The sequence below is a fragment of the Prosopis cineraria genome, unplaced genomic scaffold, assembly GCF_029017545.1.
Source record: "Prosopis cineraria cultivar Desert tree isolate PC_DT_omini unplaced genomic scaffold, ASM2901754v1 PC10, whole genome shotgun sequence".
Lineage (NCBI taxonomy): Eukaryota > Viridiplantae > Streptophyta > Magnoliopsida > Fabales > Fabaceae > Prosopis > Prosopis cineraria.
Window position 1 is genome coordinate 2,004,905 of NW_026555341.1, and position 13,828 is coordinate 2,018,732.

Here is a 13,828-nt window from a genome sequence, read left to right on the forward strand (position 1 = left end):
TTGTGCGAAACATCTAATTTGAAATGCCGTCAAAAGGCTCTAGTTTGCGCATGAAATTGAGATTTTTGTATCATCTAACCATTTTTCGGAGGAGCTGGTCAACTCGAAAAAAAATACAAAAAGTACAACCATTTTACGGGGGAAGGGTAACCACCCGACGTTCAAAAGTTCGAAAATATCCTTCACGCGCTCAGCGCTAAAACTTAATGACAAGGATGAAATTGAAGAGAACCCCTAGAATAATTCGAAAGACAGAGCAATTCTGACCCTCCTCGCCCTAATTTAGGGCTTCGCACGTAATAATGCCATCACTTTCTCACCGGCGCTCCAATGTACGCAATAGAATCATGAATTAAGCGCATGCACAAATTCAATGATGGTCGCTCTATGTGCAAACAACATTGATGCTTCACCCGTTCAACCAAAAGGATGGTTCCAAGCATACACACAAACCAACTCCATGAAAATACAAGACTCAGACGATTGTTCACCACAAATACAATAAACCCTCTTCTGTTTCTTAAACGTCTGCAGAGAAGACATCAAAACCCAAAATAAGCACCAGCATCATCAGTTCAATCCTATCCTCAAAACACCAAACATTGAGAAACTAATAACTAAACTACAGCAATAAAGCCTTCAAACACGGACATCAGAAATCCAGAATCAATTATTTCGCGCAGATGATAGCAGAGCAACTAAGTTTTCCTGTTGTGCCATGATCATTCCATACCTGGAGTTTATTTCAAACATGTCAAATGCTAATACTAAGATTCACGTCAACAAATGATCATGATTGAATTGAGGAACGCTGAAATGCAAACCATGGGTCTTACCATTAAGTACAGAGATAATATGCTTTTGAGCACTAGTACTCGTACTCTCGAGAATGAGACCTCTCTGACCGATGATATTCATGATCCACATCACGATTTCTCTCCCGGTCACGAGATTCAGATGTTGTATGTTCGTTGTGGTAGTCATCCTCCAACCTATCACGGTCAGGATATTGATCATAATGGTCACCTTCTCCACGATCATAATGCCCTCGTGCTTGATGGTGCTCATGGTGGTTGAACTCCTCAGCATCACCATCAGGATCTGCATGCCTATGTCCATGCTCAAGTTGATTGTACCATGGACGATCATCCTCGGGTTCATAGTCTCGCTCCCTTTCCCCATGCCGGTCCCTCTCATTTTTAGAATCCAAACGATCATAATCAGACTCCCTATCGTGCGAGCGTCCACGTTCAAGGTCCCCAACTTCATAGTCCCTATCCCTTTCACGATGACGATCACGATCCCTCTCCCTATCACGATCACGTCCTCGCTCCCGATCACGACCACGATCCCTATCTCGATCACGACCACGATCTCTTTCCCTTTCCCTATCTCTAGTCCTATCCCGATCTCTGTGATGTCTATCCTCCCTGTGATCCCGAGTACGGCTTCTATCATGAGAGCGTTCTCGTGATCGCTCCCGTTCTCTATCTCTGTCCCTACCTCTTTCACGAGATTTTTCTCTATCCCTAAAACCATCTCAGCTATCATCAGTCAAAGTGTATGTTCATGCTCATGACTGATTTGGTGAAAATTTTACAAATAATTATTCAAAGTGGCCGATGTTAAAACAACTACAACAGGACAGCTTTAAATTTAAAAGCTCCTTACCGTTTTCTTTAACTTTTTCTCAAAAAATAAGTGATTAGCAGACAGTGACTGAGCACAAGAAACCAAAACCAATTACAACTTCATAAATCCAATGTGAGAGCTTACCGATCAACCTGTCGTTCCTCCCGCACTTTTGGTTCTTCAGATCGAGAGGGTCCAGATTGCAGTTGTTCCCTGGGAAATGAAGACATTCAAAATTGCACTTCAAGACAAAAAGAAAGCATCCAGCATGCTCTAAATTTGACAGTCAACAAATTAACCAAGTGTGTTGCCTATTGATGTAGAACATAACACCTACAAATTTATTTAATTACCTAACAAGATTCCAAAACCTCATACATAACAAAGAATAAAATGACAATACAATTACCTTTTCCACTTATTATCCATTCAATTAGATAAATCCAACAAGGGAATAAATTGACAACACATAACAAAAAATTTGCAATCAATCCACTTACCTCCCAGAGTTCCGCTGATTAACTTCTTCACCCCCAACTCTAGTAGTACCAAGCCCACCACCTAGTCGGCGAGGTCGCCAATTAGGAACAGTCCTTCCACGTTCAACATCCACAAGTACCCTTCTACCCTCAATTTTCCTACCATCAGCTTGTTTATAAGCAGCTGCATGATGAACAGAAAATGAGTTTGAAAGGCTACATATAATGAAGTAAGAGAAATCAATTTACCACTGTATAGACCTTTCATGTCCCTTGTGTGCAGGTACTCAATGAATGCATAACCCTTGGGCTTATTTGTGTCTTTGTCTGTAACCAATCGAACCTGTGTTAAAAGAAAAGAAAAAGGAAAAAGAAAACACAATCAGAAAAGAAAATTCTGGTCACAAGGAAAAAATATAAGATACTTTCTCACTTCAGAATTAACTAAAATACTACCAGAAGAAAAATACTAATTGTATACATAATCCTAAATGGCACGGCAGACAGGCACTATGCCTAATTAGCCGTGCTCACCTTTAAATCACACAGCTCCCATCGCGAGATGCATCACCACCAGCACTAGTTGCAGAAAAACTGATGTATATGGGGCCAATTAACCACTTGTTGACTAGACTCCCCTTACCAGGGATGTTTGTTTTTTTAAAATGATAGAAAGGAAAACTATAAATAATATAAAATATACCATGACATCCTCTCAACTGCCGAATTGTTTTTGACAGCCTTTAGAGCGAAAGATAAGATTTAGCAACATCAAAAGCATGGTAACTAGGAATTTAAACAGCAGAGGAGGAGATGGCAATACTCCCAACATAATTTACCCAGTGCAGGAAAAGAACAGAAGTTGTCAGTCTCCTTTTCTTGCTCGAAAACAAGGCCAAAAGGCACAATTTTGCATCGATGCTCCGTCCAACTAAAATATTCAGCTATGCCATGCAGGAAGAAGCACTTGAAACTGAGTGGTTTTGGTGGAAATTTAAGAATCATTTACCATTTGTTGAAAAGGATGATCTCCCCCTTACCAGGGATGCTTGTTGAGAAGCTAACTTAATGCTAAATAATCCCTAAACATACCCTAGCCCCAAGAAGACCTTTTATCAATAACTATTGGTCTATAAATTATGTGGAAGTAAAAATTATGTATTACAAGTAACTGATTAACTAACACTAAAGTAGAAACTCTGAAGAAGCTATACATTATAGCAACCAGCTTACTACTAAGCCTTGAGAACCACTCTAGTAGCAAGAAGTTCATACTGAAGCATTTCTCTTTTCAGTAACATGAACAACAAGGCACCTCATCATGATGACTAAAACAGTTATGATTTTTCACTGGCAAATTAATGAAGAAGAAGTCTACAACCAGAAAAGCTTCCATTTTATTTATAATCAAAATACAAAACACGCACATGTATTTATTTTTGCATATAAAAGATTTGTTGAGATGGGCATAACACATATCTAGGATTCATAACTTCAAATGCTGCCAAGAAGTTAATTACAATGCCTAAAATATAGGAAACTCTTACCGAACTCCTTTGGCAATACTCAAAAATACCTACCCGTTTGATTGGACCATATGACTCAAACTCCCTTTTGATTCTGCTCTCGGTGGTCTCATAACTCTAGGAAAAGTTAGTAACAATCAGATACGAAATTCAACAAGTGATGCTTTAAAAGGAAGTGCTGCATCAAGACTGTATTGAGGCATAACTTACAAGTCTAGCCACAAACAAGGTCTTGTAGGGATCTCCTGAAATATTTGGGTCATTATGTGGATCATCTGCAAAAAAGCAGATATAAGGAAAAACAAACAAGGAACATGAAGCCACAAAAACTAAAAATGTCATATCAATGAACGATTCATCACATTTTTCTAGCTCTTCAGCAGCCTTTGCTGCTCCCTTCTCTAATCTTAGCTTGTGTATCCTAGCTCTTCTTTGCATCTGCATTACAAGAAATGGATTAACAATGTATGCAGATCTAAAGAATATTCCCTGTTCTCATATTTGCTATCATGCTATATTAACACATACAACATAGTTGTTATATACTAGCTGTACCAAATTTAAAAAAAAAAAAACCAGTAAATTAGAACCATGTCAGTTTCCTAAACATTATAAATTAACGAGCCTTTCTCACATGTATTTACTAACAATTTCACAGCTGATAAAAATTTAGTTAAGGCCAAGGGTGATCATGGTTTACTCAATTAAACTGCTATAGCTGACATAAAAATGTTCATACAGAAGCTATACAAAACACAACACTTTGTATCATCCCCAAGTCCTAAAATTTTGAGAAAAATGTTCTATGTGGTGAAACAGTAATTGCTACAGTTTAAACAAACAAACAAAAACAGTTGCAGAGCTTTCCCCTTTGTAAAGCTTAAAATGTAGAATTCAGAAGTGCAAATCATAGCCTGATAGTAAGTAAATAGATCGAAAGTAACAAACTCCACAAAAGTTCATATTAATAAATACTCCCTCTATCCCAAATTATAAAACAAATTTAGAGATATGTTGTCCCAAAATATAAGACAATTTGAAAAAACAAAGGTTTCATTAATAATGCTTTTCCAATATCACCCAGAGAATTGAAATGATATTGTAGCATAATAATTAAGAATGCAAGGGCATGTTTAGAGTTTAGTTTTATTTTGAAAAAGTAAGTCCGTAAAGTGTCATTATTAAACTTTGTTAGTATGCATAATTTTTGTGTCAAATTGTCTTATAATCAAGGACAGAAGGAGTACTTGTTAACATTTGTAGTTATCATAAATTTACTGTAGCGATGAAATCTTAGCGGAACAAAGAGACAAATCATGAAGAGCACTCTAGAGAAGAAGCAAAATTTTCATTCCATCACATGTGATTCTAGAGGAAATTCAGAGCTTCGCAACTGGAGAACTAGCTTACAAAATAATTAGCAACAATTTTACACAATCACAAATATATAACACCGAACCTCTTGAAAGAAAGGATGTCAGATGCAGCATCCAAACACAATACTGAAGTTATATTTAACATAAATATTGTATACATAAGTATTTAATCTCAGAAGAAGCAAACATTACAGGAGTTTCAGCTTCTTGGACAGGAGGAGAATATTCGGGATCTCCAGGTTCAGCAAACTTACCCACAAACTGTGCCATCCCTGGGGTTATAAAGAAGGTAGGCATATAAAAACATCAAATAAAGCCTAAAACTGAAGCCGAACAGGAGAGAAACAAACAGAAAATGATTAAATACCTGTTAGTGGTGGGCATTTCCTTTTTTCTGGAGGTGGTTTATACTCCAAAGGAGGTCTAGGCTCAAACAGCTTCAAAAGGTTAGCCGTGAGACCAGTTGGATGACTCTGTCCGATCTGTGATGCAATCGAATAATACACAGAAAGACATCAGACCATTAACAAACGTATTTAAGACCTAGCTGCATGATTAGGGAAGCTACTAGTTTTTGGAACAAGCGAAGCGTATTTGTTTTATTACAGTACAAATTAACTCTGAGCCCCGCATAGTCAATCCCATCAGTGCACAGGAGTAGATAGGAAGAACCTTTTACCCTCAGAAACAAACCAATTAACTTACTGAAAATGACAAGAAAAATTTTCGAATCACGAAGAAATTGCAGCAGATCAACACATCATAACAGTTCAGATGTTAGGATCAAGGATTGTGAGAAAACAGCAGCGATAAACCCTAGCCTTGGCGATGGATTATTTCGTTTTTCCAGAAAAGGAACTGCGAGGATCTCAAAATAAACATAAGAATGAAAATGAGATCAGACCAGCTTGAGCTGGAGGACGTTGGCACGGTTCTGAGCTTTGGTCCGAGCCTGCACGGCGGCGTTTTGGTTGCGCATGAAAGCAAGCATCGTTGTAGTCTCCCATGGCGAATCGATCGCAGCCGAAGTTACGCCCAGATTGCGATACAACCACAATACGAGAGGAACAAATTGCGTGGAAGAGCTTAAAGATGGGATCCGATTTGAGGCCGTCAAGCGCGGATAGAAGGCAGTAGAAGGCTAGGAGCCTTGATGCGGCAGCTCTCGGAGCTCTGGCTTCTCATGTGCGAATTATTTATATCATATTAATCCCGGGTATCATTTAGTACTGAAAAAAAGGGAGAATTGCAATCAGGCCCTCAGGATAGACATATTTGCAAATAAGGCTCGAATGATTTTGATTTGTTTGCACTTAAATTTCTTGTTGAAATGACACTAATTGCTCCTCGCATTTTCTTCCCTCTCTCTTCTTCATAGCTCTCCTCTCTCTCTCTCTCACACATGGCGGTGGACGTCACAAATAATATGCAACTTATTATCTTGTGGGGATGAGAGGGTAGAGTGATATTAGATGCACAAGTGGTGGAGTGCTTAAGCAATAGCAATTTGGATTCCAAGTTAACCTAAGGAGAGCTACATGACGGTGGTGTATGCACTGAGTTGTGACAAGTCAAGGTTTAAAGCAGTGGTGATGTCAGTAAAGGTTGTGAAGGTGTTAAAGAAGGAGGTAAAGGTGCGAGGCAAAAGGGCTAGAGAGAAGGTGTAAAGGATATTGGACATGATGAGAGTGTAGGAGGAAGCCAAAGAAGGCGATACTAGAAGGTGTCAGGTTCAACTAAAGCTTCTAGAAAGACCATCCTGTGAGTGTCAAAGATGCACCAAGGGCCACTTCAACTTTCTCATTATACAAGAGTAGTGAGAACTTTAGTAAGCCAAAGAAGAATTGGAAAAGGAAGCATAGAGATTTGAGATTGAAATTGATTATGGTGAAACATGATTCTCACCATCTACTATGTTCAAAATGAAGGTGAACCTCATTACTTCTAATTAGGAGGCCATCTATGAATTTCTTCCCATTTTAAAGTCCATCTTCACCTTTTCTTTTATGCATTCTCCGTGTTTCTCATTATTACATACAGGAGAAAAATAACTTAATTATGGTATCAAATTTAAAATTGATTCATGTTTAGTTTCACCAAAATTATGGTTTTAAATCTACAAGTACAACAAAAAGGTTAGATTCTTGACGTTTAGGGAATCTCGATTGAGATATGCAAAGAAAATAAAAAGGAAGGGAAGGGAGAGAGTAGAGGCAACTAGGACACTAGCTCAGAAGGTGCAATATAATTTAACAATGTTTAAAAAAAACTTTTAATAATTAATAATTTTATTTCATATCTTAAAGTTGTGATTTCATGTTAAAAAAAACATTGAATTTGAGGTAAAATAAATAAATAATTTTAAAAATTGTTGTGAAGATTTCTTATTTGATATATGTAAAATAAAAATAAAAAATGATATATTCAAGTTAGTGAGTTTACAATTTATGTTTAAAGTTTATTAGGTTATAAGTTCTAAAACACACACATATATATAGTATACATGAAAAGCCTATTTAAATCAAGTATATTTAGATATAAATCAAGACTAGGTGGCTTTCAAATAATGAGTGTAAGGTGTGCAATATCCAGAAGAAGAAAAAGAAGAAGAAATATTTATATTTTTAATATAAAATAAAGAGTCTTTTTGTAAAATGAATAAAAATAATGTGATTATTGCAAGTTGAGTGACGTTTTTGCCAAACACAATACGGCAAACAAATCATGTATGGCGCACAAGTTCTTTTTTTTTTCATGTGACATGACTTTTAGCATTTAAACTCTCTTCTCCTCATCACACATATTGATTACTCCTAGTTGAGGTGCCCCCGAGTTAAATGTGGCTCCACCACTAGGGGGAGGGAGTGGTCAGGGAACATATTTTGACCAAGGAAGATGATGAGTTTAGGGAGTGACATGTGTCAATATCTTAGTTAAGAAAAATATTTAACGGTCAACGTGATATGGGTTAATAGTGGAAACAAAATTACATCATTCTAAAAAAGGTTTTAGAACAACGTTGTTATACTTTTGGGAGAAAAAAAATTAGAGCATTTTCACCTTTTTGTCCTAGAGTATAATTTCCCACTATTTGTAAGGGAAAAACTTTGAGTTCTTAGAAATAGGTTCAAAATAAATAACTTATAAAAATTAGTATCATTATAAATAAAACATCTAAAAGGTAAATTTTGTATTCACAATGCTAATAATTACTTAATTATTTTTTCATAAAATAAAAGAATTACTTAATTCGGTATACATATTTCTTTGGTTTACTTTGTTTTAAACTGTTTATAAATATAGATATAGTTACAATTCTCTTCGCCAAAGAGTTATTGTGATTTAGAAAATATTAATCTTTTACATTTTAAAATAAAAATAATTAAATTTATTACAAAGTTTCAATCAAATCAATTTACAACAACAGATTAAATGCATTAAAAGTTGTCAAATCAATTCACGTGTTGTAAGATCTATTTGTGAATGAATTTGTTTAATAATTTTATCTTCTATATATGCAGTTTAAATGAGTGTGTTTGAAGTTATTTGATATTTTATTTTATCAAAATTTTGAATTAATAAAACATTAAACACAGTAATTTAGCGAGCTAAAAGTAATGGATATGATCTACACTTGAGCACATTAGACCCTGACATAGTATTTCAAGAAATTCAAGCTCTAATGTTAAGGCATTTTGCTAAGAAAATGGAAGCAATGTGAAGGAACTTTAGGCAAGGTTAAAGATTTCATATTAAATATCTTTATTCCAATTCTCATCGTGATGATGTTAACTTTTCAACATGTTGAACGTGCTCCTGCTTTCACTACATCGCAATAAAAGGAATCTAGACAAGATTAAAAATTTCATATAAGAAACAATAACAATAGAACCTTGTAAAATTGTGATTTTATGAATAAGAAAGATATCAACATTTTATTTCTATACATGATGCAATTCTAAAAATTTGATAATATCATGAGAGATAATCTATAAATTGCCATCATCTTTATCGTCAATTCGAAAAACCATAATTCCTTTTTAAGTCATGTATATGTGTAATTACTCTCCTCTTTCATACACTGTACCACTTGCATCCAATGGAGCACACCCTACAGTTTCCTCTGACATCAACAAGAAAATCAATATTTTAAATAAGATACCTTAATGATCCAGCAAACCATCTTTCTATACATATCTCAAAAGTTTTGCATTCTTTCAAGAATATTGAGCTGATAAGCTCTTAATTGGCTAATTCAATTCTCTATGTCATGTATCTTAAAAAAAAAGCCTCAAACTTAATCTTCAAGGCTAGTCTCTATATTCAAGTAGTTCCAAAGCTTGCACATTTATAGTAACTCATCAATGTCACCAAATAAATTTTAAGCTTCTGACAATGTAAAAGACTCCCTGACTAACTTTCTTTGTATTTCTTTACGTCAGATAAGCCCTTATTTGCATAATAGAAGGGACTAACTGAAATTTAGGCAGGCCTATCTCGACTATTAAGGGCTTTTATATTTGCAAAGAATCCTCAATCAAAATTACTTTGCATGATGGTTTTCTTAGCCAACCGATGCCAAGAAATAGTTATCCTAATGATATAATAACAATTTGCAACAATCTATCAATTGGGAGGTTAGTTAGTACTAAGAAAGAAAGGGGGCTTGTCCTAGATAGGTTTATTGATTCCCAAAACAATACAGCTAGGAGATATGAGAAAGCTCTTCTGCATTAAACTTGTTCCAAGCTTCTTATTTCATAATTAAAGAAGTAAAAAAATACAATAAAAGCAACAACCATAAATATGACACCTCGATATTAAATAATAAAAAAATTGTTGAGAAACAAGTTTTTTTTTTATCAATGGAAGATTTAGGAGCCTACTTGGATAACCATAAGACATGCTTGATCTTCAATTGATGTCCAACAAACTCCAAACCATCATATATCATTAACCAAAGTAAATGTCCAATTAATTTTTAAAGCAATAAAAGGTAGAATATAGGTTTAAAATATATTGGCCTGGATTACACCAGTTTAACGATACGGATGAGATTAGTTCACTTTTGGCTCAAGACTCTATGGGCATTAGTAGCTCTTAAGCTACTCTCTTTTGCATTAAAAAAAGAATATATTTTCAGACATGAAGGTGAACAATGCTAATGACAGAAGCTTGGTAGATTTTTTTGTAAAAACATCTAACACATCAAAAAACATAGATAGAATAGTGGCATTTAACTTTATTGAGGGATAGGTGGAATAAATAAAGGACTGCTAAGCAAAGTAAATTATTTCTCATTTATATAACAAACCTTAAGGATGTCAAACACTTTCTCTGCAATATATTTCTATAGACTTTTTTTAATAGAAGCAGAAGTAATAACATATGTTAGAGACACTAGCTACTAACCACTTTCAAGCCAAAAGACCTACTTATAAATTTAAAAGATAGTTATCACGAGGAACAATCATTTAAACAAACTATATAATGATAAATGGTTCATTAAATAGTACATTTATCATGTCAAAATATAGCAACAACATCAACTTCAGTGTTTATAATTGCTAAACAAGCTTTCAAAGTAAAAGGTAAAAATATATGGAAGTAACTTTGTTTAGAACTATTATAGTTATGTTATTTATATAGTGCAGTCTTTTTTTAGACTTAAATTTATACAATGCAATCTAGATTGTCTTTCTCTACATTTAAAGCCTAATCATTTACCATCAGTTGAGAAGCTAATGCAAAAATGTCTTAACAGACCTTGGAAACTATTGAGGAGAGCATTAGCAAATCATAGGCCCCAGCTTCGCAAAAACCATACACTCTCTTAAGTTTCCTTGTAAAAGAAAAAATTGTATCTTTCTTGTCAAATAATTAGTTAGCAATTAATCAGATTTACTCATCCCTACATAAAAGATGCTTCTGATTAGAATTTAATGCCATGAAATAGACGTACTTTAGTCAATATATTTTATTTGGCCTGCCATTAATTTCACAAATTACAAACAATTTAACTATAAATTAAAGAGAAATGGAACATTCAATAAGCCTAGACACATTGATAAAAGTTTTGTTCATCTATTCAATATATTCAATATATAATCTACTCTTTCTTTGCATTTCTATCTTTTTATATTATGAACAAAAATTTATCATCCTGCCTTAAAATTCTTGGTGACCACTTTTATGAAATCCAAACCTTTTATAAATAAGTATACAAAAAGTATGATGGATCCATACCTATTAAGCCACCACAATCAAACTACCTAATGCCCTTATTTCCTTTTTTTCATGCCATGATACTTTAATTTCTTACAATAGCCACTAAGAAAGCAAATCATATCACATTAAAAAAGTACATATATGCATATCTTAGAGTCCTAAAGCACAACAAAGATTTAACAATTATGATGGCAAAGGAACAAACATATTGTAATGTTGATAATAAGGCATGCATATTGCTTTCTTTCCCTGCAACCCATCACTTTATTTCAGCATCTAGAGTTTCATCAATTCTCTGCCAAATTAAAATCAAATTCCACAATGAGAAAATGTATCAAAAATATGTGGAATAAGAAAAACATAAGCATGAAAGGCATTAATAACAACTTGCCCAAAAAATATGTAATTGAACCATAGTATTCAAATATTCTAGCAATTACAGAATTAATATCTAGAAGATGATACCATAATAACCCTTAAAGAAAAAACCTATCCAAGTAAAACACCATAGATACTTACAAGCCTCTCTTCTTGCTCCAATGTGTTTTGAAGGTTCCACTACTTCATATCAACCATTGCTTTTGCTTGAAAACATGACAATTAACAAAACAACAAATCACCCTAGCTAAAACTTTTTAAAGAAAAGCATGTTCTTTTATGATGCTAAGGTTTAATGTCCAGTATATAGTTTCAAGTATGAAATACATAAATGGTCGTGTGCTCTAGGGTCGAGCCGGTGTTAGGCTAGAAGCTTCTAATTCATCAGACAGCACTGCCAACAGTGTCAGATTACTACAAGAATATGGTGCTAAAAATGCTAAAGATAGAACCATTCTACCCTACAAAGATGATAGTGTGGCTTTAATGCGTGTTTGCCACCATCACGGTGTTCTACTAGCTCAATCGTGATGTTCACCATCATCGCAGTGTTTTACTAACCTTTAGTAAAGAGAGAGGGAGAGAGAGAATGCATTTGGCGAGAGGAGCTTTGGGATTTAGAGGTGGTGATAGCAGAGGAAAGGGATATAAAGAGGGTGCGATGACGGTAGAGGAAGGGAAGACAAAGAAGATGCAGTGAGGCCGTAAGGGAGATGAAGTTGAAAAGGAGGTTCCTTGGAAAGGACTAAGGAAGCTCGATCAGCAGCTAGGAGTGAAGACGGAAAGATGGTATGATGATGATGATGAAGGGTAATCTTGATCGACAATGGCAGTAAGGGTGATAGCATGAGATGGTGATGATTTTTTGTAAGGGATAAAGGGGTCTGGAAGGTAAGAAAGAAGGCCAGCTACCATTTTTCCAAAATAATAATAATAATAGTAATAAACATGGCTATTGTTCATGTATTGTAGCTCTAGACATCCTAAATTAATAAAAATATTAGAAATCAATTGTAAATAAGTAAAGTACCTTTTAAATTTTTGGTCTAGCAGTACTTTAGATCTTAGACTCATTCATTATACAAATTACTCTCTTAACTCTTAAAGATGCTACAATTTTGCCTTTATCTTTAACAAAAATTAACTTTAACTGTTAGTTGACAAAATATAACAAAAAAAAGACCACAAAAATTATAGAAAATGACCAAAAAAAAGTTTTGGTCCTTGTCTGTAATTTTTAATTCCTTATAATTATTTTTGTATCTTTTTCTATCATTTTATTATCAATTAAAGATCAAAGTTAATTTTGGTTAATGATAGGTGTAACAGCATAACTTTGTAATTAAAAACTTAAACAAATATCATGGTAATAAAAAGATTTAAACTAGTAAACATAATTACTATGGTATAAAAATTTACAACTAATTCTCAAATTTATTTTAAAAGATCATCATGGTAGAAAAGAGTTAATTTATATTTTAAGAACTACTATATTTCTAAAAAATTTCATCTACTAATAGATATCTAAAATCTAGTATTAGTATAAAGTATTAAACTAGTTAAAAAGGCTATAAAGATTATAAAAGTTTGCCTTTACTATTTAAAACCATAAATTATACCCTATTATAGTAGAGAAGAGTCTATCATGGTAGATAAAAAAGAATCTAAAAATAAATATTCCATTTAATAAAAGTCTAGGCTTACTAAAGCCTACAGAATGCATACATGTCCCACTATAAATATTCAAATATTTATTTTAATAAATGTCTTGATATTTAGAATTGCATATTAAAATATTTACTTTAAATAGATCCGTTATGCAATTTCTATGGCTTTAGGCTTTAACAGTACCATTTTTAATCATTAGTAAATAATAAGTAATTTTAAAACTCAACCCAAATAACAAATAAGTTCTATACTGATAAATGATTATTCTACAAACTGAAATGAAGCTTAAAGCTTATTTTAATTTAAGCCCTAAGCTTCCAGACACTTCTCCTTTGCTTCACTAAGCTTGCCTAAAATGTTAAAGAAAAGGGTGAGCACTAATGTCTTAGTAACCCATAATTTTACCATACATGTACAGTTAACAAATACATAAAATAACATAAGTATACATGCCAATTCATTATGGTTATTCAATTATGAGCATAAAAGCTTAAAGGACACCATTCATAATCATTAAATGCAACTCATGATCAAATGCAAA

At 33.8% G+C, this 13,828-nt stretch overlaps 1 protein-coding gene across 1 annotated transcript; it reads right to left on the bottom strand.

Moving 5' to 3' along the window:
* Positions 1–352: 352 nt before the first annotated feature.
* On the bottom strand, positions 353–6,192 carry LOC129322129 (U1 small nuclear ribonucleoprotein 70 kDa). Its single transcript, XM_054968204.1, is given in 12 exon segments — positions 353–733; positions 837–1,529; positions 1,777–1,845; positions 2,133–2,295; positions 2,373–2,454; positions 3,692–3,754; positions 3,848–3,912; positions 4,000–4,075; positions 5,206–5,285; positions 5,381–5,495; positions 5,918–5,998; positions 6,000–6,192. Coding segments are annotated over 11 exon segments (1,476 nt in total). The 5' UTR covers positions 6,021–6,192; the 3' UTR covers positions 353–733; positions 837–868.
* Between the last annotated feature and the right edge of the window lie 7,636 nt (positions 6,193–13,828).